Source organism: Idiotropiscis lumnitzeri, chromosome 1, assembly GCF_059441095.1.
Source record: "Idiotropiscis lumnitzeri isolate Australia: NSW breed Sydney's pygmy pipehorse chromosome 1, RoL_Ilum_1.0, whole genome shotgun sequence".
Taxonomy (NCBI): domain Eukaryota; kingdom Metazoa; phylum Chordata; class Actinopteri; order Syngnathiformes; family Syngnathidae; genus Idiotropiscis; species Idiotropiscis lumnitzeri.
Genome location: NC_142391.1, coordinates 38653581 through 38678195, shown reverse-complemented (window position 1 = coordinate 38678195; position 24615 = coordinate 38653581). Strand labels below are relative to the sequence as shown.

General features: G+C 40.9%; 3 protein-coding genes across 3 annotated transcripts; 2 read left to right on the top strand and 1 right to left on the bottom strand.

The window, feature by feature from the left end:
- Positions 1 to 769: 769 nt before the first annotated feature.
- Positions 770 to 6943, top strand: lgi3 (leucine-rich repeat LGI family, member 3). The gene is made up of 9 exons (XM_088299850.1): positions 770 to 1040; positions 1674 to 1745; positions 2398 to 2469; positions 2887 to 2958; positions 3394 to 3465; positions 3624 to 3793; positions 3886 to 4050; positions 4142 to 4232; positions 4576 to 6943. The coding sequence occupies exons 1-9, from the start codon at positions 841 to 843 to the stop codon at positions 5303 to 5305; spliced, it is 1644 nt and encodes a 547-aa protein (XP_088155976.1). The 5' UTR covers positions 770 to 840; the 3' UTR covers positions 5306 to 6943.
- A 940-nt stretch (positions 6944 to 7883) lies between these two features.
- chmp7 (charged multivesicular body protein 7) lies at positions 7884 to 13550 on the top strand. The gene is made up of 10 exons (XM_088299842.1): positions 7884 to 8412; positions 9457 to 9628; positions 10322 to 10507; positions 10580 to 10713; positions 11576 to 11624; positions 11721 to 11840; positions 11932 to 12030; positions 12117 to 12174; positions 12719 to 12917; positions 13003 to 13550. The coding sequence occupies exons 1-9, from the start codon at positions 8150 to 8152 to the stop codon at positions 12907 to 12909; spliced, it is 1272 nt and encodes a 423-aa protein (XP_088155968.1). The 5' UTR covers positions 7884 to 8149; the 3' UTR covers positions 12910 to 12917; positions 13003 to 13550.
- A 2605-nt stretch (positions 13551 to 16155) lies between these two features.
- Positions 16156 to 24284, bottom strand: ccdc92 (coiled-coil domain containing 92). Its single transcript, XM_088299826.1, has 4 exons — positions 24018 to 24284; positions 20435 to 20572; positions 20099 to 20140; positions 16156 to 17952 (listed from the first exon to the last, which is right to left on the bottom strand). Exons 2-4 carry the CDS (start codon positions 20568 to 20570, stop codon positions 17144 to 17146), a joined length of 987 nt encoding a protein of 328 aa, XP_088155952.1. The 5' UTR covers positions 20571 to 20572; positions 24018 to 24284; the 3' UTR covers positions 16156 to 17143.
- Positions 24285 to 24615: the final 331 nt, after the last annotated feature.

The following is a 24615-nucleotide window of genomic DNA, read 5'->3' as shown; positions in this document are numbered from 1 at the left end:
TTGGTAGCCTGTAGAATGCCCGTCCCTTCTTTCGTTTACGCTTGGCGCAGAGCACTGTGGGATGCATGACGTCAAGGTCCTGAGATCTATATGGTCACAAAAACCTGACCATTGAGCAGGGGTGTGTAGACTTTGTATATCCACTGTATCTGGACATATCCCACAATAAAAGTTTATACAGGCTTAAAATGATTAATTCCGAAGCAATTAGGTTCAATCAGGAAGCATGTTGGAAGACAATATGACTGCCTCATAGTTCAGAAGTTGTGGGTTCAAATCTGGGCTCCGGCCATGCTGGAGTTTTTATTCTCTCCCTGTGCTTTTGTGGGATATCTCCAAGTACTCTTGTTGCCTCCCACATTAAAAAAAAGTTCCTTCAGTTAACTGAAGACTCTAAATTGTCCTTGTGAATGGGTGGTGTACTAATGCTTGTTTGTCTCCATGTACCCCGCGATTGGCTGGTCACTAGTCACGGGCATACGCAGCCTTTTATAAAACACGAAAGACTGAATTGTTGTCTAACCTTAGCCTTTTTGCGTACTCCTTGAGTGATACTAAATAATTCATTGATGCAGCATTCCGGTCCCATTGCAAGAAAGCATCATTTCTCATCATTCTTGCTTCACAGTTTCTCTCATAGCATAGAACATGAATTCAAGGAAGCTGCAGAGCACCCAGGAGACAGAGAAAGCCCCCCTCACACCCCCTCCCTAACCAATCCCCTCTCTCTCAACTCGGCACTCAGCTTCAGTGCTGGGCTGTTAGGCAGTGTGCTCATTCTCGCCCAACACGGCACCTGCTCTCTGCTCACACGTCACTTTCTCCTCCTGCAAAAGTGTGATGGAGCTTGGACCAAGATGCCTCAGTGTGATCTACTCGCTGGTTCTGTTTCTGTCTCTCTGCTTGCCAGGAGACACAAACACAAAAAAGGCCATCAAGATACCCCGCTGTCCTGCGACCTGTTCGTGCACCAAAGATAGTGCCTTTTGTGTGGATACAAAGGCAATACCAAAGAGCTTCCCCCCTGGGATCATTTCTCTGTGAGTTGAAATTATTGTCTTCCTGCACTAACTTGTATGAAGTTGTAGCTGAGGACTGTACAACAAACATCAGTGATGTCAGCCTGCTTCATATCAAGAGAAGTAAAATGCTTTCTCTGTGTGTTTTGATCAGCTGGGAACAGAAAGCATACCATTTTATGATGCAATACTTTTGTATGTATGTGGAACATTTCTATCATTCCTGACATGTGCTAAATATGGAACATAGCACCAACATTTTGTAGCACTTGGCAATAGATTAACTGGATCTGTCCTTCCTCTGACAATCACTTAGTATAATGAAATGAGATTTAAGGGTGCGGGGGTTGTGTTTGTTGAGAGCTTCCGTTCACGTGACATCGACCCCAGTGGTGCACAACGATGTCAGGAGAGGAGGCAAGGTGACCTCATTTTGCAGTGCAAAAGTAAGAAATTAAGGTGTGTGTGTCCCAGTTTGGAAAAGCTCACACCACATTGACATTCAAACGACAAGTACAGATGAGTCTTAAGGAAAGAAGGGTTAACAGTTTGGAACGAAACCTCATTAAACCGCATGACACCACACATTGGAATTCTGGTTCTGCCTGTAAAGTCTACATCCTCGTTAATGGATGTTCTTGCTTGTCTCCAAAGGACGATGGTGAACACAGCATTTACAACGATCCCGGAGGGTGCTTTCTCACACCTTCACCTACTCCAGTTCCTGTAAGTGTATAACAACAACAACAGTGTTTTTCATTTGTAACACATGGTACAGTCACTTTCTCTATTTATGAGTCTTTCCCACCTCTAAACAATAATGCCAGGTTTGCACATAGTTGATGTTGTTGTGGTATGTATAGAAGAACATACAACTACTGTATCTTCTAACGTGCAGTGACAATGAAATAACACGAGCCACTTGAAATGGATTGCATTTGAAAACAGTTGTGACATAGCAGGAGTATGAGCAGCGCTTCTGTGTCAGTGTCATCACAGAAGACTGAGTGCCTCACTTGTGCCCTGACAAAGGCATATTTGTCCGTCACATGCAATCATGAATGCTTCTTGTCTTATTTTTGTGTGAAAGTCTGCAATTGTTTGTTGCACCAACTCGTTTTGTATATTGAGTAATGACATTAAATGAATTGTGATGTACTCTAAATTTCTGGCCGGTCTGGCGACAGAAAATAGACTAGACTTTAGATCAGTTAAAAACAGGTCTAAGTTGTGGCGCAGTTGCTGTAATGAGATGTTGGTGAATTTGATCAAGTTCCATATAGGGTAGCGTGATCTCCGATTTCTCAAACTACGTTGTACTGCTGCAATTTGTTATTTTAACACAATTTCTCCTTGACAAATTTCATTGTGTCTGCAGACTCTTGAACTCCAACACTTTCTCCACCATTTCGAGTGATGCTTTTGCAGGCCTGTCTCACCTGCAGTATCTGTAAGTAAAATTACAATTGCTTTATAACAGTCGGGCAGTTGTACATTTGTAAAGTTGTAAATTCTGCAGTGACATTTATCATGGCATTTTAATAATTTCCTTTGGGAGCACTTAAAGGATGGCTTTGATGAGTAATGATGATTGCCTCTGAATGCAGACGAAAGCGACCAGGACACTCGCTGTCAATGTCATTATCATTGCTGCTTGCTATGAATGTTAGTTAACCTCATCTTACTTGCACATAAATCCACCTACTACAACCAAATTATCAAGGCAACACGGGATCAAATGCTATATTACATGTTGTAATTACTTTTTTTTGTGCCAGCTTCTAAAAGTTGTGTTTTGTTACTCTGTCCTGCATTGATCACACACAATCTAGTGGTGCCTAACGAGTAACTTGTTTTTCTATCTCAGGTTCATTGAGAATAATGACGTCCAAACTCTCTCAAAGTATACCTTCCGAGGACTAAAATCTCTGACTCATTTGTGAGTATGTCATCACTCCATTTGCACTAGAAACTAGCTCTTTATTTTTTTTGGAGTATGTGAGGTCCTCCGTCCTGTCCTGGCATTTCAAATGGAGGCGTGGCGTAAGAATATTATATTGTGCAACACAAGGAGGCACATTAGTTAGGCTACTTTCAGTTTTTCAACCACTTGTTTTATATTTATGGTGAAGTGCTTCTCATCTAAATATTTACTGAAATAATGGCATTAACCATTGCATTAGTGTAAATTAGTGACATGACATACTTTTGGGCCATGTCGCTGTCACATAAACGGAAATCCTTCGTATACTGAGGACGGCTTGTAAATGTAACAACTACCTACCCTACGTCTGATATTTGTCGTCTCAATTTAAACTGAGCTGTGCATACAAGCATACCGTATAATTGAATCATCCAATATTTTTTTTTTCAGATCCCTCTCAAACAACAACCTGCAACAGCTGCCCAGAGATTTATTTAAACATCTGGACATCCTCACAGATTTGTAAGTGTTGATTTGTAAATGTGTTGGAGCTGTCAAGGACACCGTCATGTTGCTCACTATGTTGGGTCTAATTCACGACCTGTCGCATTCAGCTATAAACTGAATTAGTAAATCATCTCAGGACAACCATTGCTTTCAAGATGCATCACTGGTTTCAGGGACTTGCGAGGAAACTCCTTCCGCTGCGACTGCAAGATCAAGTGGCTTGTTGACTGGATAGAAAAGACCAATACTTCGGTTCCACCCATCTACTGCGCGAGCCCCTTTGAATTCCAGGGACGCAGAATCCACGATCTTGCCCCAAGAGACTTCAACTGCATCAGTGCAGGTTTCAACTTCTTCATCTTCTACTTGTAGAAGAATGTCAAAGCAAGTTTGTAGTTTGTGATTTGCTATCCTTCTCTGTATTTTCTTTTTTAGATTTTGCCATTTATGAAACCTTTCCATTCCATTCTGTGTCTGTGGAGTCTTATGAGTTCAGCGGTGATCAGTTTGTTGCCTTTTCGCAACCGGAATCCGGTTTCTGCACTCTTTATGTGTGGGATCATGTAGAAATGACATTTAGGACATTTTATAACATCACTTGTAAGTTATGGCGACGAGTGCATACAAATTACAGGCAACTAGTATTTTGTTGTCTTTTACCCGTCTGCCTTCATACTGTGTGTCTTTGCAGCTCGTTCAGCGCTGTACTGCAAACCGGTGGTGGTAAATAACACTCTTTACATGGTTGTGGCGCAACTTTTTGGTGGATCTCACATCTACAAGTAAGCTTTGCACACTGTTGTTGTCATGCGGAAACTCTCTATTGGTTTTATGATCTCAACCTTCAAATAATTAGTTTGACATTTGGGAGGGCATTAAGAGCATACATGGGGAAATCGAGTCATATGACTTGACTCGAGAAAGACTCAGTTACTATTTTTAAGAGTCATGACTTGCATGCAAAAAACATGCAAACGACTTGACTTGACTTCGGACTTGGAATCGAAGTGACTCGACTTAGTTACTTAGTGACTTACTCCCACCTCTGATTTCGAGTCTCTCACCAGAGTGGATGACATACTACAATGTGTTATATTCACAATGAGGATTTTCTTAAAATTGCAGGTGGGAAGAGGACCCACTTCGTTTTGTGAAGATACAAGACATTGACACAACTCGAGTGAGGAAGCCCAACTTTGTGGAGACGTTCCAACTGGATGGTGAAAGCTATTTTGTCGTAGCAGACAGTTCAAAGGCCGGTTCAACCAGCATTTATCGATGGAACAGCAATGGCTTTTACTCCCACCAGTCCCTCCATCCTTGGCATCGAGACACCCATGTCGAGTTCCTCGATGTTGGAGGAAAGCCTCATCTCATCCTCTCAAGCTCCACTCAACCACCGGTGGTTTACCAATGGAACCGAGGTCAGAAGCAGTTTGATTTTTTCTCCCAAATAACAGAGCAAGCCGATGTGCAGATGGTTAAACATTTCTGGGTTCGGAAGGTGCTTTACCTTTGCCTCACACGCTTTATTGGTGACTCAAAGATTCTCCGCTGGGAAGGCCAGCGGTTCACTGAAATCCAAACTCTTCCCTCTCGCGGCTCCATGGTAGTGTATCCCTTCACGGTGGGCCTTCGGCAGTATCTTATCCTTGGGAGTGACTTCTCCTTTTCCAGAGTGTACTTGTGGGATGATCTGACTCAGCACTTTCAGCCATTCCAAGAACTCAATATGAGAGCCCCAAGGGCCTTCAGCTTGGTGTCGGTGGACAATAAGGACATTATGCTGGCTGCCAGCTTCAAGGGCAACTCCCTGGCCTACCAGCACCTGCTGGTCGATCTCAGCGCAAAGTAGAAATGTGAGAGACTATATAATGTGCCAACAAAATATGAAAACATCTTCCGGTGCATCTCCATAAATCCGCTGTGGAAAACTCAATGTCTTTAGATGGTTAAAAAAGAAAAAAATCATGTATTACTTACTGTATATAGATCCACCATACAAACCAATATTAACATATTTAATTTGCTTAATTGTGATGATGATCACTGACAGCTAATGGAAACCTAGAAATTAGGTAGGTATAATCAATCTGGATGAGTTTCCCTTTTTGATTTGAACTTCTGAAATAAATGAACTTTTCTACAATTGTAATTTAGTGAGATGCACATGTATAGAAGTTTTGCTATTCTGCACAATATTTTAAATGACTAACTTAATTCATAAAAGAGATTTTCATTAATTGATCAAATCTTCATTCTAAATCAAATACAGTCTCAATCTCATGTTACTATTTGTGTATAGGTCAATTGCATTGTTTTTGTTGAAATATATGTTCACTGATTGAATGAGCCTCTGGATGTTTTTGTTTTTTTTGTACCTGGTAAAAAGGATATACTGAATGTTATGCTTGAAAATTTTTAAAAAGCCAACATGACACTGGTCAACATTTTAATGAGAGATTAATTATGTGTCCCTAAATTATTTTTGACGCTGATTTAAAAAATTTATTTTTTTCTTACACATGAGGTTTTTGAGATATTTTAATTTATTGTTTTTAAGTTTGACCTATAAATGCTTGCACAGTATGGATTTCACCATGCAGTGTAATTCATAGCCGTGACGTTTCAGAAAAAAAATCCACCTGTTGCTGACCATAACCCTTAATTTATATATATCCCAAAAACACATCATTATGTTCTGTGATTGGCTGGCAACCAGTCCAGGGTGTACCTCGCCTACTTCCCGAAAACGGCTGAAATAGGCCCCAGCTTCTCTGACCCTTGTGAGGAGAAACGGAACAGATATGGATGAATCGGTATTATTATATTACATATTAATGGTATGATGACGATTGTTATTGTTTTTATTATGAAAACCTGATGCGCTTGAGAAAAAAAACAAGGGCAGATTAATATAGGAAATTATATTTACGTCTCTGATTCTAAAAAAAAAAATGTTGACCAGTGTTATCAGTGCAGCACTTTAAATTTTGGAATATATTTATAGGGTACTAGATATCCTTATGCCTGTCTTCTTTTTTTTTTTTTTGGTTTGGCAGTAATAGCAAACATTTGATTCAAGTGGCTTAAAACACAAACTGCGTAGGGTGGGAAAAGATCACATACTGTATTTTGTCTTCATTCATATATGATGCAATTGTGTTGTTAATCTCAAAGAAATGTATTCGTGTTGGGGTGTTTTGGCAAAATTAGGAGAGAGGGACTTCAGGGATATCAGGGATTGTGCATTTATAACCATAATCACACTAGCATTCATGTATGTTTTTTTATGTCAAACCTTTATTCCTGCGTCGCAATGCACATTTATGGACAGGGGAGTTTGAATAAAACATGCTTCATTGCCACTGAGAATTAACAGAGTGTCTTCCTTTGACTTACTGTCTATCTATGCTGATGACTAGACAAATAAGGTGCATTTAAACTCGGACATTTAATAGCATACACTGAAGTCAAAATCTAAATTTGTGGATGTGTGATTTGATACACCTGTACTATCAAATAGAATTTGAATAGATTTGCAATACAAGTTCCTGCTATTAAAGCAACTTTGAATGAGCCCTTGTGCCCTGGTTTTCATGGCGAATTCTCAAAATGAGCAGCAATCTCTTCTGACATGAAGCTCCGCCCACATTAGACGGTGTATACACAAAGACCCTTTACAACTGGGTAATCAATAGGATAGCTATCAGAACAACAGAACATATTTGGACAAATTCTCTAGTCGGAGTTTCAGCTTTTTTTCACGTAACTTTTTTTTAATTGAGAACTACATTATACACTAATTAAAAAAAATACAAGGAAGAGCAGTCTCCTGACCAAATACACGAAAGTAGGTGAAGAAGATGAGCAAACAAAAAAAATAAAGCTTAAGGATACTTCCTTAGTATAGGTCAGAGTCTCGACATAATCTTCTGGCCTGAATCGCTTTGGGTTTCAATGCAAGAACATGACTCCATCCATGCTCACACTGATGCCTAGGGGCAGTTTAGAGTGTCCAATCAACCTGTCATGCATGTTTTTGGAATGTGGTAGAAAACCTAAGTACGCGGAGGAAACCCACACTGCCACGGGGAGAACATGCAAACGCCACACAGGAAGGCCGTGGCCGGAATCGAAACCGCAACCTCTATATTGAGCGGTCATCGTGCTAACCAGTCGGGCCACCGTGCTGCCAGATTTTAGGAGTGATCAAATAAACTTATTTAACTGGGTGCAAAAGATGTGGGTATAAGTATATTCCTAGAAAAAAAAGTCATTTTTACATTATGTTATTTTCTTATTTTCCTTACGCAACAATTTGAGGGTTTATCAGTGTGAGTAGTGAGCGTTTATTATCAATAAACAAACGACGTTTCGTTTCAGCTCACTCACCATACCAACGGTTTTGTGACGTGTTCAACCGTGTGACGTCATATGTACTTGCCGTCTCCATGAAATGACGTAGTTAAGGTCCCTTCAAGCTGCTCTGTTCTTCTCCTCGTCTCCTCGATGTATTTTCTGGGAGGCACTCAACTGTAACAATGTGAAGGAACGAGGCGCATGCGAATAAATACATTTGATTTGCGTCTACGGCATCCATTTCCGGAATATTCTGCTGTTACCGGAAGTGCCGCGACAACCTTCCGCTGTCATAAAATGCGCTAGCATATAGTGTCTGAATTTATTGGCATCAAACATGTCAAACGGCGTGAAAACGACACTGCCTTCAGAATGGGACAATGACGAACGGATGAATTTTCTATTCTCCGACTTCAAGGAGAACCGCGATGTGAACACGATGGACTGGGACAGTAAAATGGACTTCTGGACGACTCTGGTCATACAAAGCTGCAAGGACCGCCGTTCCGTGTGTGTCAATCTGCAGGACCTCAACAAGACTTTCAGGAGGAAAGAAAAATCACCTCTGGGTTTGACGACTGTCATCCAGTCCATGTCTAGGTAAATATTGTACTGTACGCTCTAATTTCCCAAGTTTGGGGTGTATGTCAACGTTTGTTATAAGTTGAGCGTTCTCCCCATGCTAATATATGTTTTCTCCGCTTGCTCCAGATTCCTCCCACAAAATAAACATGCATGTTAGATTAAATTAAATAATAAAAATTACCCATAAATGCGAATGGCTGTTTCGCTATATATGCTTTGTGCCTCTTGCCCAAATTCAGTTTGGACAGGCAGCCATAACCTGTAGTTATATACTTATATCCGGAACTTCATCATAACCTTTTCTTTGGCCAGGACCTTAATGTTAATACAATTGTTAATTAATAAATAAATACATAAATAATATCCGCCAGGGGTGGCACGGTGGCCCGACTGGTTAGCACGATGGCCTCACAGTGAGAGACAGCAACGGGCGTGGGTTCAATCTCGGCCATCCAGTGTGTAGTTTGCATGTTCTCCCCGTTACTGCGTGGGTTTCCTCCGGGTACTCCGGTTTCCTCCCACATACCAAAAACATGCATGGCAGGCCGATTGAACACTCTAAATTGCCCCTGGGTTCGAGTGTAAGCGCGGATCGTTGTTTGTCTCTGTGTGTCCTGCAATTGGCTGGCAACCAGTTCAGGGTGTCCCCCGCCTACTGCTCGAAGGTAGCTGGGATAGGCTCCAGCGCGAGTGAGGAGAAGCGGTACAGAAGATGAAGAAGAATATGTGTCAGTAATTTACTCCGATTTGGAATAAAGTTAAAAAGTAAAGCCACGTGGAGACCTTTGAGACAGTACACAGTACTGTAAATACCGTAGGTGTACCACTTTCTTTGTCAGTTTGATGTGTACAGTAAAACCTCAATTTAATGGATGCATAGGAGAGAGTGCTACTCACAGTGCTAGTAAACAACAGCGGCCAATTCTGGAGCTAACAGACTTAGACAACTACTGAACAAAGGAGAAATTTTTTTTTTGTTGACTTGACACCATTTTCTGTCAGTTGGTTCTGGGGCTGTTAAATCTAGGATCCATTGTATTTACCTTTTACCTTGTTCAGTTGCGGGAAGCTTCAGAGGGAGTCTGAATTTGCTGCCAATGTGGATTGTGGCTGGCTGTCGTGGGGTGTTGGCCTCCTGCTGGTGAAGCCTCTCAAATGGACATTCTCCTCTCTCCTGGGAGGAGGCCGAGTACCTTTGGAGGAGTCTTTTGTTGTCATCGAACTGGTGAAGGTGTGTCGCTCAGCTTCCATTTTATGTGCACCTGAATCAGAATAGGGAGACACTGAAAGTAAGCTGACACACACAGAGGCTCCAAAGTTGAATGTCTCAAATGTTGTCTAATTTGGGAGTTGGATTGTCATTTTCAGAACATAACTTGGTAAGTCTAACCATCCTCATAGGTGATGTTATGTAATATTGCAGAGCATCTTGTAAGTTCCCTTTGTTTTTCTATTTATTGTGGTGATTTAATTGTTTTTGTAGAGAGGGCCACACTCAATAAGTGAGATTTTATGTGCCCTCCTCCTTTTCCAATTTTTAAATACAAAAGAAATAGAATGCCATATCTTTAATTTACAAGATAACATGTCACCCAAATTACATGCTTATTGTGCAAAAAGAATTGTGAAACATGGTTTAAATTCCGTTACCCACCCCAAAAAAATCAAAATCCTTTGTGTGATTACATAACTAATAGTAATAGTCATCCATTGTCGGTAAAAGGATTGTGTTCAACTTTAGCGGTTCTGCTATATTTCTCTTACTGAATCATAATACACCATTCGACATAATTGTTTAACTGTAGCACAGTTGCTGTATAATTTTGTGTGCCAGTTCATCAACCACAAACAATCAGATGAGGCTAATATAATTTTTCCCTTTATGCTGCTTCATGGTAACGCCAAGCTTTGTTGTTCTTTCCAGGATAAAGCAGCTGAAGTTCTCACAATTTACCAAAGCAGTGAATTCGCCAGCCGCACTGTCATATCATTTCAAGATTTGTGTACACTCTGCTCCAGTGTGTGTGCCGATGAAAGTACCTTGTGCATGGCACTTCTGCAGCTGCAGAGGGACAAACAAGTGGCCGTCTCCTTGCATGAGGGGGACAAGGTAAACTACATAATGCATGACTCTACAAATCATGTTATGTTTTGTTTATGTATTTATTTATTTTTTTTACAGATTGTTAAATTTTGCCAACCTGGGCAGAGTCGCATCTCCACTGTCAGTGAAGTTGATATCGGAATCTACCAGCTACAATGCAGTGAGAAACTGCTGGAAGAGCGTCTGGAGAAACTGGGGCTAGAGGCTGATAAGTACTTGATCTTTTAACAGCTCCAAGGACTTGAGCATCCCTTCTGGTTTTAAAGGAGATATATTTGACATGTTTTACAATTCAAAACAGTTCTCTAGTGTATAAATAAAAGGTGCCTGACTTTGTGCTGTCGAAATACCCAATCAATACAGTCATATCCAATTCAAGCACTTTTAAAACAATACAATTGACCAGTGTGCTGTACACAGCAGTGAGGTTAAAACACGGCAAAGAATAATAAATTGAGTTATGGTGCTGGCATGTGAAATAACTTATAATGAATACTATGGCAAATATAAAACAATACTATTAATAATAATAAGAGGCAACTTCTTAGGATGTGTTAAAAAACCAAAGAGAAAATGTGTGTTTCATGAGAGGACTTAAAATCACTAAGTTAACCAACCTGTCTAATGCCGTGAAGAAGTGACGATTTTTGTCACAATTCACTCGCCAATGTATTTCCTCAGTGTGAAATTTGGACCAATTTAATTGAACACAAACCTGCCATTCTGTTGTATGAATGCCAACAAGTGGATACACACATAATTGATTGTTCTGACAATTAATGAAAGAGCATTTATTTTTTTTCCCTGCCACTATGTCACCATCATTGCAAGATAGGCAAAGATGCATTTGCAGAGAATAATAATGATCAGCTACGATAAGTGAAATTGTATAATTTTCCCACGCCACACCTGCTGATTCCGTTCTGGTAATTGCTCAAATATGCTGTGATGTATTGACCAGCAATGTAGTCCTCATTTCTTTGTTTGACTTACTGCTTGGTCAAAGCCACTCATAGAGCATTCACACACGATTGCAGAGGACAATTTCTTTTAAAGCTGCTTTATTATAATCAGGTGCAGAGACGAAGCAAGAGTTCTACTTCGAGAAGGGAAAAAAACACAGGTGAACGTTTAAGGTGTTCCAAAACATGATTAAAGGCAACAACAAACAAAGCAAATTCATTACGTTCAGTGTTCCTATTTATTGTCTCCTCAACAGGCACTGAGGTGTTTGAGAGGCCGGAAAAGGGTGGAGAAGAGAGCGGACAACTTGTTCGGACAGCTCGAGTCCATTAGAGGCATCTTGGATCGCATAGCCCAGTCACAGAGTGATAAAATGGTCGGCTGTTAGAATATACAAATAAGCTGAAAGTCAACATTGACGCCAATGAGGTTATCTGTCAAGACTAAGAGTGTGTGTCCTTGTGAAGGTTCTTCAAGCGTACCAAGCGGGAATGGCCAGCCTCAGACTCTCTCTCAAGGATGTGACGGTGGAAGGTGCTGAAAGCCTTCTTGATCAAATCCAGGAGGCAAGTTAATTTGAAAACTATTATTGCATACTTTTGATTCCGTTTGGCATGTCACGTTCTAAACAAAGCTTCTGTCATTGAACCAGTTATGTGACAAACAAGATGAGGTGAGCCAAGCCATATCTGGAGCAGTGACCAGTGCAGGTACGTCAAAGTCTTGAATTTGAAGTGGTTTTAAGAAAAAGTATTAGAAAGGTTTTCTAAAGCCAGAAAAATCTGAATATGAGAATGGATGTACTGTTCCATCTCTCATAATAATGCTGCTGCTGATGCATGCCTGACATAGTAATGTGGTTTCAAACTAAAAGACAAGTCCGACTCTGATGCACATTAAATATTTCACTATACGAGGCGGGGTCTTCGTTCCATTCCTGCTGCAGCTACTAGAAAAACTATTTCGGGTTAGTCAGAGGCTCTTTAGATGGCAGGTGTGTGCTGACTCCTGTTTAATATATAATATGTTTAATTTGGAACACAGCCATATTCTTAATTATAAGAGGGCGTCCACACTTGTGCAACCATACTGTCGAGTTTATCTTGGTCGTCTTTAATATCACACAAACCTGGCATGTGGACAGCGGTGTGAAGACTAAAGTGCAGCGTGACTGAAAAAAATCTGTCAAGAGCACAATTGAAGCATGCAACTATTTGAGGATATATGGTATTTTATTATTATTTATTTTTGTAGGTGATTATGAGCTGGAGGAAGAACTGAAATCGTTGTTGGATGAATCCAACACGAATCCCGACATTCCAAGCGAGCTTCTGCCAAGCATCCCGGGTGACGACCTGCTGGATTCACTGCCCGCCGTCCCTCACACGGACCTGAATATTAGCACCAAGCAGCTGGAAGAAGAACTCAAGCAGTTGACTCTATAAAGATTCAGGTGGGCTGTCATTTTCCATCATTTTTTAAATGGAATAATAACCTCTAATGTAAAAATTATGCAAGGTGTTTTCTTATCCATGCAGGACTCCTGCAGCACAAGAAAAGGAGATTTTTGCATTGCCAAGGCAAATAAAGTGACCTGGATTTTTTACTATGTAAATGTGACCTGTTGGCTGGATGCAGAAGTGAAAAACTAAAGTTGTTACAAAGTAAAGAATATTTTTTAAAAAAGTAACCATTAAAAAATAAAGTATAAAGGCACTTTACTTCATTCAGTCCCATTCTAAATTCATTTGCTGTGGATGCATGCCAAAGAAGAAATGTTGAGCTTTTCTCTCATCTGGATGTGAAGCTTGTGTGAAGTCAACATTTTAATTATCGGTGTTTCTGAACTTCTACTGCATTCTTGGTATGACACCGCTTTGCTTTTAATTTCAAATTACTCTAACAAAGAAAAGCAATTTGTCTTTGAATGTGTAGTTGTATTAAATGTTATGTATTGGTTTTTCATGTCTTAATCTTGTTTGCCTTAATGTTTCATATCAAACCACGTATCGCTTGAGTGTACTGTTCAAGACAGAGAAGTAAGTTTTCATATTTTTTTCTGCAAATAAAATGTATTTTAAACATACTGGTGTCTTTTTGTGAGCTTCAATGTTGAGCGTTAGTGGTGGATGTATTCTCTCCACTCATTCTTTGCCCTCTTTACATACTAATATTCAGGGCATACAGGCGTTTACGACTTTGACCACCAGGGGTCACTGGTGTGCATTCCACAGTTATTTATTTTGGCCCGGCTTTGAACATCGATTTCTCCAATGAAAATATACACGTATAGTATTTTAGAATATAAGCAAAGATTTGCGGTATCAAATAATGTCATTAGTGTCTATTATTTAACAATTACATTTTATATATTTACATGTTCATCAATCCTAAACATTGTAAAATAAATACAAGCCTTCCGGTGAAAATGTATAATGGGATGTATTGTATTCTACAGTGTATTCAAAAATAAATAGTACAGCTCAGACATATCTATTTCTTTCAGTACCTTTAGTCTCATAGAATTGTTGAATATTCAACAGATTTCTATAATGTGGCTACACAGAAATGTTTCACCCAATAGTCTTCACTGGGATTCATAAGCGCAACAAGAGATGAAGCTGTGACATCATTTGTGTGTTTTGTATGATAATTTATATCTTTGAAGCCTAAAATGTGGCAAAAGGTCAAAACGTTCAAGGGCAAGGAATACTTTCACAAGCCAATGTAAATCCAAATTAGTGCTTATTAGCACACAATTTTGTTACCAATGCTTTGTTCGAGACATGACAAACCATATTCACCAGCAGTGTCTTGTATGCTCATGATTAAAAGTGCTTTGGTGAAATTAAACACACCAAGCGAGAAGCTCATATGCTAGTTAGCATGACACACGTGAAGTATGTTTGGTCGTCCTATTTTTGAACTTGAGAACTTCCTTATCACATTCACCTGCGCAAGTAAAAATAAAAACACCTTTCGTTACATACACGTGCACGTGCCTGTTGTGCTACTAGTGGTGAATGATGTTATTTTTCTTCTGTATTTGACATAACCCGATGAAGCTGAACATGCTTGCCAACATCTACAAGAGACAAGTAGGCAACCAAAAAAAGCTTTATTTTGTGGATTTATATTAATATTCAAGGATACGTGTTATGTGAAAAGCGGGATATAAAGTGACAATAATTACCATTCGAGGTGTTGTTGTAGTCCCTAATAAACTCTAAATTAAAAAAAAATCCCTACAAATGTACAGCCTTTATAAAGACTAATCATATCACAAGTCTATGATAGCAGTGCTTTTCCAAATGCCCTTTGATCACAAATAACAGAGATAATGGAAAGGTTTCATCCTTATTCTTCTTCTCAGAAAGACGTGATTTTATTTTTTTTTTTAGCTCATGTCAAATTGAAGCATAAATACATGTGCAGTTACCAGTTCACCTTGATAATGCAACCTGCAGTGACAGAAGTGTACTGACATTGCAATGGTGTGAAAGACATTCAGAGACTATGAGCTGAATCATTACTGTTGTCCTTAGCGGTTGCAGACATCTGGTTATATAGTTTGTCGTGACTTCCAGTGACAACTGGCCGCCGTAACTACACTACGCAGTGTGTGCCTTTGCACCAAGCAGGCACTGATGCATATATTTGGCTGAGGATGTGTTGATTGCACCACAAAGAACAGAATGCTGCGCGGAATGCAACACTCGGTAGGGTTGTAAAGAAGTAACATTTGGCATGCTTTGCGGTACAGTCGTCCTTTTTAAATGTGCATGAAGAAACGCTTGCTGATCCATCGCGTCATTTTCACTTTACATTACAGTGTTTTGCGTAGAAAGCAGGCTACACAGTGCTTGGGCTCCTCTCTGCCCTTTCTGTATCTTATAGGATATATACACTACTCACAACATTTTTGGCATATCGGGCTTCCGGGTAAAATTTCAGGACAGACCTAAAATGGATTTTTACAAGTGAACTTTGAATGTCTCACGACTTACCGCACAACTTGCTGTTCGCGAGCAAGGAACTGAATTGCAAAACTGACAACAGATTTGTTCCATGAATCAATCAATACAACAGACCAATTTCCTCTTTCATGGGAACGGCTCTTTAAACATGTTGTTCACATTAGGACGTCGAGATAACCTAACCATTGATCAGAAGTGTCTTGCCCTTGACTACGTTTACATGCCGTCAATATGCAAGTTAAGGTCAAAATGTCAGTTTCTGAAACATTTGGGATAACACATTTACACGCGTGACTGGACAGTTATTCGTATGTACATCGTAAATGGAATTAGGGTTGCAAAGTGCATCGACAAAATATCAATATCGCGATAATGCCTGATGCAAAATGAATACTGCAAAGACGTACGATAATTTCGTTTGGGGATTGTATGACCAGCCACATAAATGCACAATGTCACGAGCCATCTCCATACTGAACTCTCACACACACACGAGACCACCCTAACCTTGCAAAACAGCATTGTGATGTGTTTCTATATGCCCTATTCAGTTCTGAATTCCATTGCACTGTCTTATTTATTTATCTAATTTATATATTGTCTGTATTATTGTTGTATTGCACTGGAGAGGGGAGCCCTCTAATCTCGTTGCACACTTGAGTACAATGACAATAAAGGGATTTCTATTTCTATTTCTATTCTATTCTATTAATTTCTACCATCAATAAAACATGTCACTCACCACAGAAATAAAGCAGTTTCCTCCTTGCTCCAAAAGTGTCGCTCTGTGTTGTGTTTGAATTTTGCCATGTTAGTTATCTCTGCCTGTGTATTTCAGTTGGGTTGCGCGCCAGACGTCGTGCATATAAGTAATTCCTGTACTTAAAGGACCAAGATTCCTTCCACATAGAGCATGTGCACAATGCAAACCAATGTTCCGTTCAAAAGAAGTAACCCGATTGCATTTCTATGACCAAATATTTGGGTTAGAATAGTGGTATATTTCAGGTTTTTAAAGACCCAAATGAGCATATTTGGGTTTTTGCACGTTAACAATGCCTTTGAAAACACGGTTATTGACTGCATGTAAACATTGTCATTATGAGGCTTCAAACAAGCGGCCACAAAAGTTGGCGTGTCAGTGTCCAACTGGTTACAAAAGAGATGAAGAGATACTGAAAGAGAAACTGAAAGGCATAGAAGTGGATGTCATTCGGGGTTAAAACAGCTGTTATGATTAATGTGATTAATGATAGAGAACAGCAAGTTATGCAAGGAAAAAACAAAACATTCAAGTGGGACATTGAACATTTTAGAGGTCAAATTGAGTTTAAAGTGTTTTAAGTCACCCCTGTTATTTGTGAGAAACTGACCCCAAAAGGGTTTGCAATTGCCTCAAGATGCCACAAGGCCAAAAATGACTGTCCTTACAAAATAAAGTTTCTCCACTAAGTTCCACATAATTGCTTGGCACCAAGATGCCACTAAAGCAGTACTTTTATATATTGGGTATGACTTTGGCCTAAGTCCAAAAACAGTGAATTGGTGAGTTTCAGCAAATAAGAGAAAGTGTTTTTGTCAAACGCCAACCCGTGAATATGAGAGGGTTCACCGTAGTTCATTTTATTTTCGGTACAGCCGAATGTCCGTACCAGTTTGTGAGTAGTGAATATGTGTGCATTCATGTGCGTGTGTAATGGCTTTAAACTGTCCTGTCAGTCCCGGAACGCTTCCGCACAACCTTTTCTTCTTTAACCTGGTCCACTGCCAGAGTCTCCAGCTCTGCCTGGGGCAGGACCAAGGGAGGTGCCCCATGGGGGATGCGGTGTGCCACCCCCACATGAGCCCTGTACTGGCGGTCCCGAGCCGGGCTGTTACGGGGGCTGGCCGTAGCCCCAGAGGAAGTGACGGGTGGGCGTTCCGAGGCGATAGGTGGGATGACAGCGGGCCGTTCTCGTACCACCTGCAGGTCCGGAGACTCTCTCCCCGCCTGGAGGAAGGGCGTCGGGTCGGGCATAGCGTCCACGGCCTCTCGCAGTACCAGCCGCTTGCCGTCCGCGCCGAGCCGATACACCTCAGTCAGCTCGGGGTGAAGCGGCTGAGAGAGGCTCTTCCTCATACGGCGGCGCGGGGTTTCAGGTTGCCTGTCTTTGGGCGGAGGAGGCGTGGGCTTAAAGGAGGTGACCGGGCTGACGTTGGGACTGGCCTCCGAGGAGCTACCCGCCAGAAGTTTCTTCTTGGTGGCGTGAAGCTGCGACGTGAGGTAAGCGATGGTGCTTGCTCGCTGCTCCAATTCTCCGGACAGAACGGCCAGCTTGTGACTCTTCATCTTCAGCTCCTCCAGGTACTTCTTCTCCCGCTCCTTGATGGTGTTTTCCAGCACGAAGATCATGGCGTTCTTCTGTTCCAGGTCCCTGAGCAGCTCTGTGTTCTCCTCTTCCTTCTTCTTCAGCTCGGTCTCCAGCTCCTCGCACCTCCTTTGCAGCTCTCGGCATCGCACCTCGCCGCTGTCTGCACCAGCCACAACAACCAGTTAGAACAAGCACAACAGTGACACTTAAGTATGATTTGATCGAACCCTGTAGTACGGATCGCGGATGTCAGGCGGAATCCTCATATCTCCAAAGATTGTCACTTTTCAGGAGACCCCAAAAATGGCATTAACATCGCCAGCGATATACATCTTAATCGAGTACGCAGGCCAAATCAGACGAGAGCAAAGTACATCCACTCTGATCCATTCCAGCGCATCTAGCATTTTTTTTTTTACCAACAGTCACATTTGATTTTATTTGCTAATTGAAATGTATTTACACATTTTTCCATTGATTCAGCTAATTTTATATTTGGTTAAGTTACTGTAGATAATGAAATAAAAATGTTACTTACATAGATAATCCAGTTAACATAATTTAACAAAATTATTGGTTAAATTATGATTAATTTTGATATAAAAATTGTGCATAGTTACTATTTTAGCATTAAAATAAACAATTGTACATATTATATATATTTAGAGTGCTTTGAAGCTAGAAAAAGTGCTAAACAAGTGAAAGGCCACTCACATTTGTTCCACAGGCATCAAATTCAGAGCCTGTGGACCAGATCCAGCCTCCACTTCAATTTATCTGGCCCCTTAAAGCAAGTACGTCTGCTTTGTGAATTCTTGCTAAAATATGGACCAAAAATGCTATTTGTTTTCACTTTTATGAACCCTAGGTTGCAAGCATTTCTTTTGTACCCAACTCCTCCCTTTTGAAATAAATTCAACACTTGCTGACAAGACTAATTTCAGGGAGGACTGACGATGGTGTAGCTAACTGCATGCGCATAATTTTCAAGATTTTCCAGCGCAATCACTTGCATGTTTCACATACTGAAGGCTAATTTACAGCAAAATCTGACCAGTAATGGATTAAGTTTACAGTGTGAAAAAAAGCAAAAGTGATGGCCCTGCATGGATGCATCGTAAAATAAATAAAAAAATCATAGGCCCCAGCACTTGTAAATAATGTTTTTTTTATCCCTCTGAAATATTATGATAAAAAAATACAACTTGTGTTTCTTTGAGACCAGAAATGCAAAAGTGACGGTTCTGCATGGATCTATCTAAAAAAAACCAAAATAAATTCAAAAAAGAAATCATAGGCCCAAGCACTCGCAAATAAACCTTTTTTTAACCCCACTTAAATATTATGATGAAAAAAAAAATACAACTTGTGTTTCTTTGTGACCAGTAAGAGAAGAGCGCCTTCCCCTTTTTAACCATGTGAAGAAGCAAAATTTCTAAGGTGACAAATACATCATGACGTGAACCTCAGTTAAGATAATAAATGAGAGTACGGTTGCATGGAGACTAGTGCTGTGTGCTCTCCTTCTCGTGTCTCACATTACACTAAAGACCTTGCTCTCAGATGACCTTTGTTGCTTTTCAACAAGGCGACGCCCCAGACGCACTACGGTGCATCAAGTGCTGCTTTTATACGGTCTATCAAATTTGATTACAATAATTTCTTGCAGATTTTCAAGGTGAAATATATTGTACATTGAGGTCAAATGATGACGCGTTAAATCCATGTTTTGAAGTAGTTGTGGTCTGTTTTCAGGCGTCGTGATGCTGAGCAAGCCATGCATTAGGGCAGTGACACTTAATCTCATTTCCTGTGCTCCAATCTCCGATGGCCCACATTGACATGATAGTGCCTCTCTCTCACCCTCTCTTGAGTGAGCCTGTGATAATACGCTACAAATCTGGGATGGCCTGTATCATAAAGGCAACAACACGCCGTATGAGGCTGTACACAAATAAATAGCGCAAAAGGACTAAAGCTGTATTAGGCCTGCCTTGAGCTTCCCTGGCTGTTAAACAACTGTGCTGTTAGCTGGTATCAAGTCACATGGGGTCACGGCCATGGCAACGTGGGGGTTGGGCACTTGGCAATGAGTAGACAGATCTAATCAACAATGAGGAGTCCAACAGCGCAATGATTCAGACCTCGCTGCCTGCAGTCTTTCAATACCATGTTGTACACGTTCACCATTTTACCTTTTTGTATTAAAAAAAAAAAAAAACACGATTCAAAGGAGTAGCTTTGAAATGATAAAGGGATAATACAGACGTAGAAATGGAGGAACCTGCTTTGTAACGGGAGCGTACCTGAAGGATCGGAGCTGCGCACGGTGAGCTCATATGTCAGGTCTGTGAAAAATACAAGAGGGTGATCATCAGGCAGCTTACAGCGGCTATCATTACTATTATTATCATCAATCTCTTAATTTTTTCCCCCCCATGTTCTTAAACGAATACAACGTCTCAGGTCGCATATCGAGAAAAATATGATGCGAAAAACAGTTCAGTTTAGCAAATTGAGATATGGATATAATATAAGATTAAGGACGTTCCAGTCGCTATCATATTTGCCCTTGCGTGCATATGCAGATGCACCACATGCCCCCCTTGAGTGTCCCCTTGGTGACAGAGCGAGAGAGTCACCTGTGCATTGCTGCTGTAATCTTCGGATCTCAGCGTGCAGCCCCTTCAGTGTGTTGGCGTGGTCCTGCTGGAGGAACAGCAGGTTGTTCTGTGCGCTGTGCAGCTGATTCTCCAGCGTGACGTTGGCCGATGCCATGGCTGATCTCACACACACACACACACACACGCGCAGTACAAAGAAAAAGGAAAAGGTTAGAATATAAACATGGGTCATTTTAACTGAGTGAAAAATACATTCAACAGCCATTTGCCTTGGTTGATATCTGACTGATCTCTTAATCTGTCTGCGATGGAAGGAATAATAGAAATGAGGCAACCCAGCAAATGAAATTACTCTGGGAGGTATGGACTCATTTTCCATGCCCTTCACCAGGGACAAACAATTAGTCTGAGTGCCTTTGATTTGACTTCTTGAGGAGCATCAGTGATAGATGAATTATTACTTATTAAACATTATTTTTGATGGGATGGGATACGCTCACTCAAGCCTCCTATGCAGAGATCTCACAAAACAGCCGTGGCATGTAAAAGCGGAGCAAAATAATGATGCCTGGAGGAGTTGCCATGATGTGAATGAAACTCATCTCTTCCCGTAGCTGCCATCGTGCTTTTCTTAAATTGTTGATCTGGTTCAGCTCACTCTATTTTCTCGAAATTGCCTTAAGACACAATGAATCACAACCAATACCACAGAATAGACAGAATTTGCAACTCTCAGTTAGTTATCATGCCCTGCAACAAAACACAAACAAAAACCTTTTCATACTTCCACCCCCATTTGACCTTCCTCACATCCAATAAACAAACACTCTTTCCTCACACTTTTACCCTCTAATAGCAAATGAAGCCTCTACAATAATGCAATGGTTTTCTCGTCTGATCAGTACTCGGTCGGGATCCTCAGTTTGTGATGTAACCACAATATCTACCTTAGTCAGAATGCAACTCAGTCTAAACATAACTCACAGTTAACGCAGTAGCAAAGTCATTGTATGAAAATCACTTCCAGACTGTGAATAGAAGACGATCAAATGAAAAGCAGCAAGTACAGCGGTAAGCGAGGGTGCCTTCTTGTGCTGCATGATGTCATTATGATGTCACTGTGGAGACAAGCTCATTGCACGGCGTTTGTAACCTGGAAACATCAAATGTTGAACCGGAGTCTCGGGCAAGTAAGACGGGCATAACACCTCTCAGATCTCATCCGTAAACGCCCATTAAAGTTCTGAAAAAAAAAATGTCACAGTTGGGTGACAACTGTGACTTAATATGAAGTGTTTATAATTTCATAGTCAGATGTTGGACTAGTCTATAGATAGAAGATATCATAATGCTGATCCAGCACCATTAAAAGTTTGTCCAGCTCCAAGTCAATACGCAGGCGTCAAGGTCCATTTGGCAGGGAGATGGAATTCATGCACAACAATGGAATAAACTATCCTTTTATCAGATTTTCACATCTTCTCCTGTGACATTCAAAGGAAGGCAGCCTTGTTCCCGTCAACTTGATTTCCTTAGACTTAATACAATGGAATCATCCATCCATCTGGTCGCAGAGCACATTTACAACAACCACCATTTAGAGTCACATTCGCACCTATGGACAAATCCTAATTAGCCCTAATTACCATGTATTCTTAATTGAGGTGCACATTTTTGGAATGTGGGAGTTGATTTGAACCACCATCTCTCTACCATGAAGAAGACAGGTATTTTGAACATTGTGCCTCTTTTTAACAAACATTGATCAAACATGTAAAGGGCCGCCTGAGAGTGAGGTCAACCTCCTGATATGTGCTTCCTACATAACTTGCACTCTCTGACAACATCACTATACTATAAATAATAGAGATCATAACAGATCCTTGTCTGGACACACACCTTTGACTGTATTGCTTAAAGAAGGAAGCATTGGGATAACCTTCCAAAACAAAGACAGAAAAAAATACATTTGCATTGGTGAGACATAAAGGCTGAGGAGATGATCCATTATTGATGAGTAATGTTGAGTCCTTCCAGTAAAGCAAAGCCCTCATCCCAGCCCTTTCCTAGAATAGCTCAGATTGCTTCCCGTGTTTTTGCGAAGGCCTGACCTCAGTCGGCACTAACACGAGTCATGCCATCACATCAAGGTGACTCGAGATGGAGAATTGTGGCGGACAGCACAGGACAGTGTGCTCATGCAGTACGTGCCTGATGTGGTTCTTTGCGTGGCAATAAAAGCAAAGTATACAGGAGTGTTTACCATCCCCATTCAGTGATTCTAATCAGTAAAGCATGCATCCAAGTAAAAGCTATGGGAGTTGCTCTGTTCCGAAACCTACTTCTGTTGAATATTCCAGATACATCATTAATAATCAATGAACTGCAGCAACATGAAACATTAGCCACAAGCTAACATCTTCAGCACGGCACTCCCACACAGTCGTAGATGGCGCTCACTCAGGCAAGATACAACATTGCTTCAAGCTAAAATCGAAAACGACAACAGGTCAACCAACATCTTACCTGTAGTGTTTTTGAATAGAAAGGGGATTTTGGAATGATCAAAGCTTAATTGTTATTTAGTCTGACACAAGCAATGCATTCACAACAAATCATTCTCATAGCCAACACCATCAAACGATTCTCTTAAATATGTTTGTAACTTATGAGGCAATCTATACAAAGCAAGGCATATAAAAATATCTACATTTGAATGTCAAAATGTCGTCAGAAAAATAAACGTCGACTTTAGGAACTCATTTCGTCTCCCACTGACATGTGGAACATTTTATTCATTTTTTACCATTTTGTAAACACGTGTGTGGGATGCTGCATACTTCGCATTGCACTTCCACTTTCAGCACCTGCATTGCGGACAGCACCCAAAGCCTGACAAAGTGACGTTGCAGCCTGGCGGCACACATCAACCCGGCCGCGAAGTACGTAGTCCTGCCAAGGTCCAAAGCGACCACACGAGCATATTTATCGGTACCAATCTAAAAATGATCGAGTTGCATGAGTGGTAAACAAAATGCCCGTGCCAAGCGGCACATCTTAACCTACATTTGCAACAGATTGCTTCCTGTTTGTTTATCGGGCACCAAAGACGCCTTAAAACAAAGCAGATCTTACACAGTTGTCTTCATTCAAAAGGGTAAAATGATACGCCCTGGTCATGTCTACAACCACTAGTTATTACTGAAAAGGAAACGGGTGCAAAGGAGGTTTGTGGATCGTGGACGATTATGTGGCCACGAACCCCACGGGAGCAATGAGGATTTTGGACACCTACTGTGCCATTATCAATAATTCACTGATGAAGGGCATTCGAAATAAAAAGCTTTTTCTCGCATAGAACACATGAGAGTTGGCAAACTGATTGGAAGAATGCGCAACTGCCATTACACCTTCGCAAGTGCATGGTTCATTTCAACACAAGACAAAGACGATAACGACAGTCTTTGAATGAAACAAGGCGTCCATAGAATGGGAAATTCCCGTGTGACGCTTTGTAAGGATGTTAGCATAGCTGGCTAGCTAACGACATAATATAACACACCCCACGCCTCGTTACATATGACGTCGTGTGCTTTCTTACCTTGCGGCTAAAACGAACCCCGGCCGTGGACAATTTGACCAAAGACGGGTAAATCGCGGCGATACAAGACAAGCCACAGCGGCTTAAGGCCGTTACGCCTCTCCGATCATGTCGCTGATGCTGTCGAAGGGTGAGAGATGAGGACTGCTGTGTCCGTCTGGCCGTCTGGATCAAGTTCCTATCATCTCCCTAAGCGACAGCACTAAATAAAGCGATGCATTATGGGAAACCACGAGAGACCACCTCAGCTGAAAGTATTTAGTGCACGTTTGCTATGATCTTATTTACCAGAAATAACAACACCAGCACTATAAGCAAATGACCCATAGACATGTACACGGGTGAAATGACAATTATATTTAACCTGATGTTGTGAGGCGTTACGGTTTGCACTTGTCAGCGTCATTGCCATAACAGACCGTCACGTGTTCAAAAGTGATGATAGTCTGCCATCTAGTGGCAGAGTTGAATTTTGTAGTTAAAGCAAGTGAGAGAGAGGGTCTACATGGCGCATCATACATAATTAAACAAAAACATTTAAATCATCTATGCTGTATATTATATAAAATGGTGATTATGTCATTAAATAGCGTAACAA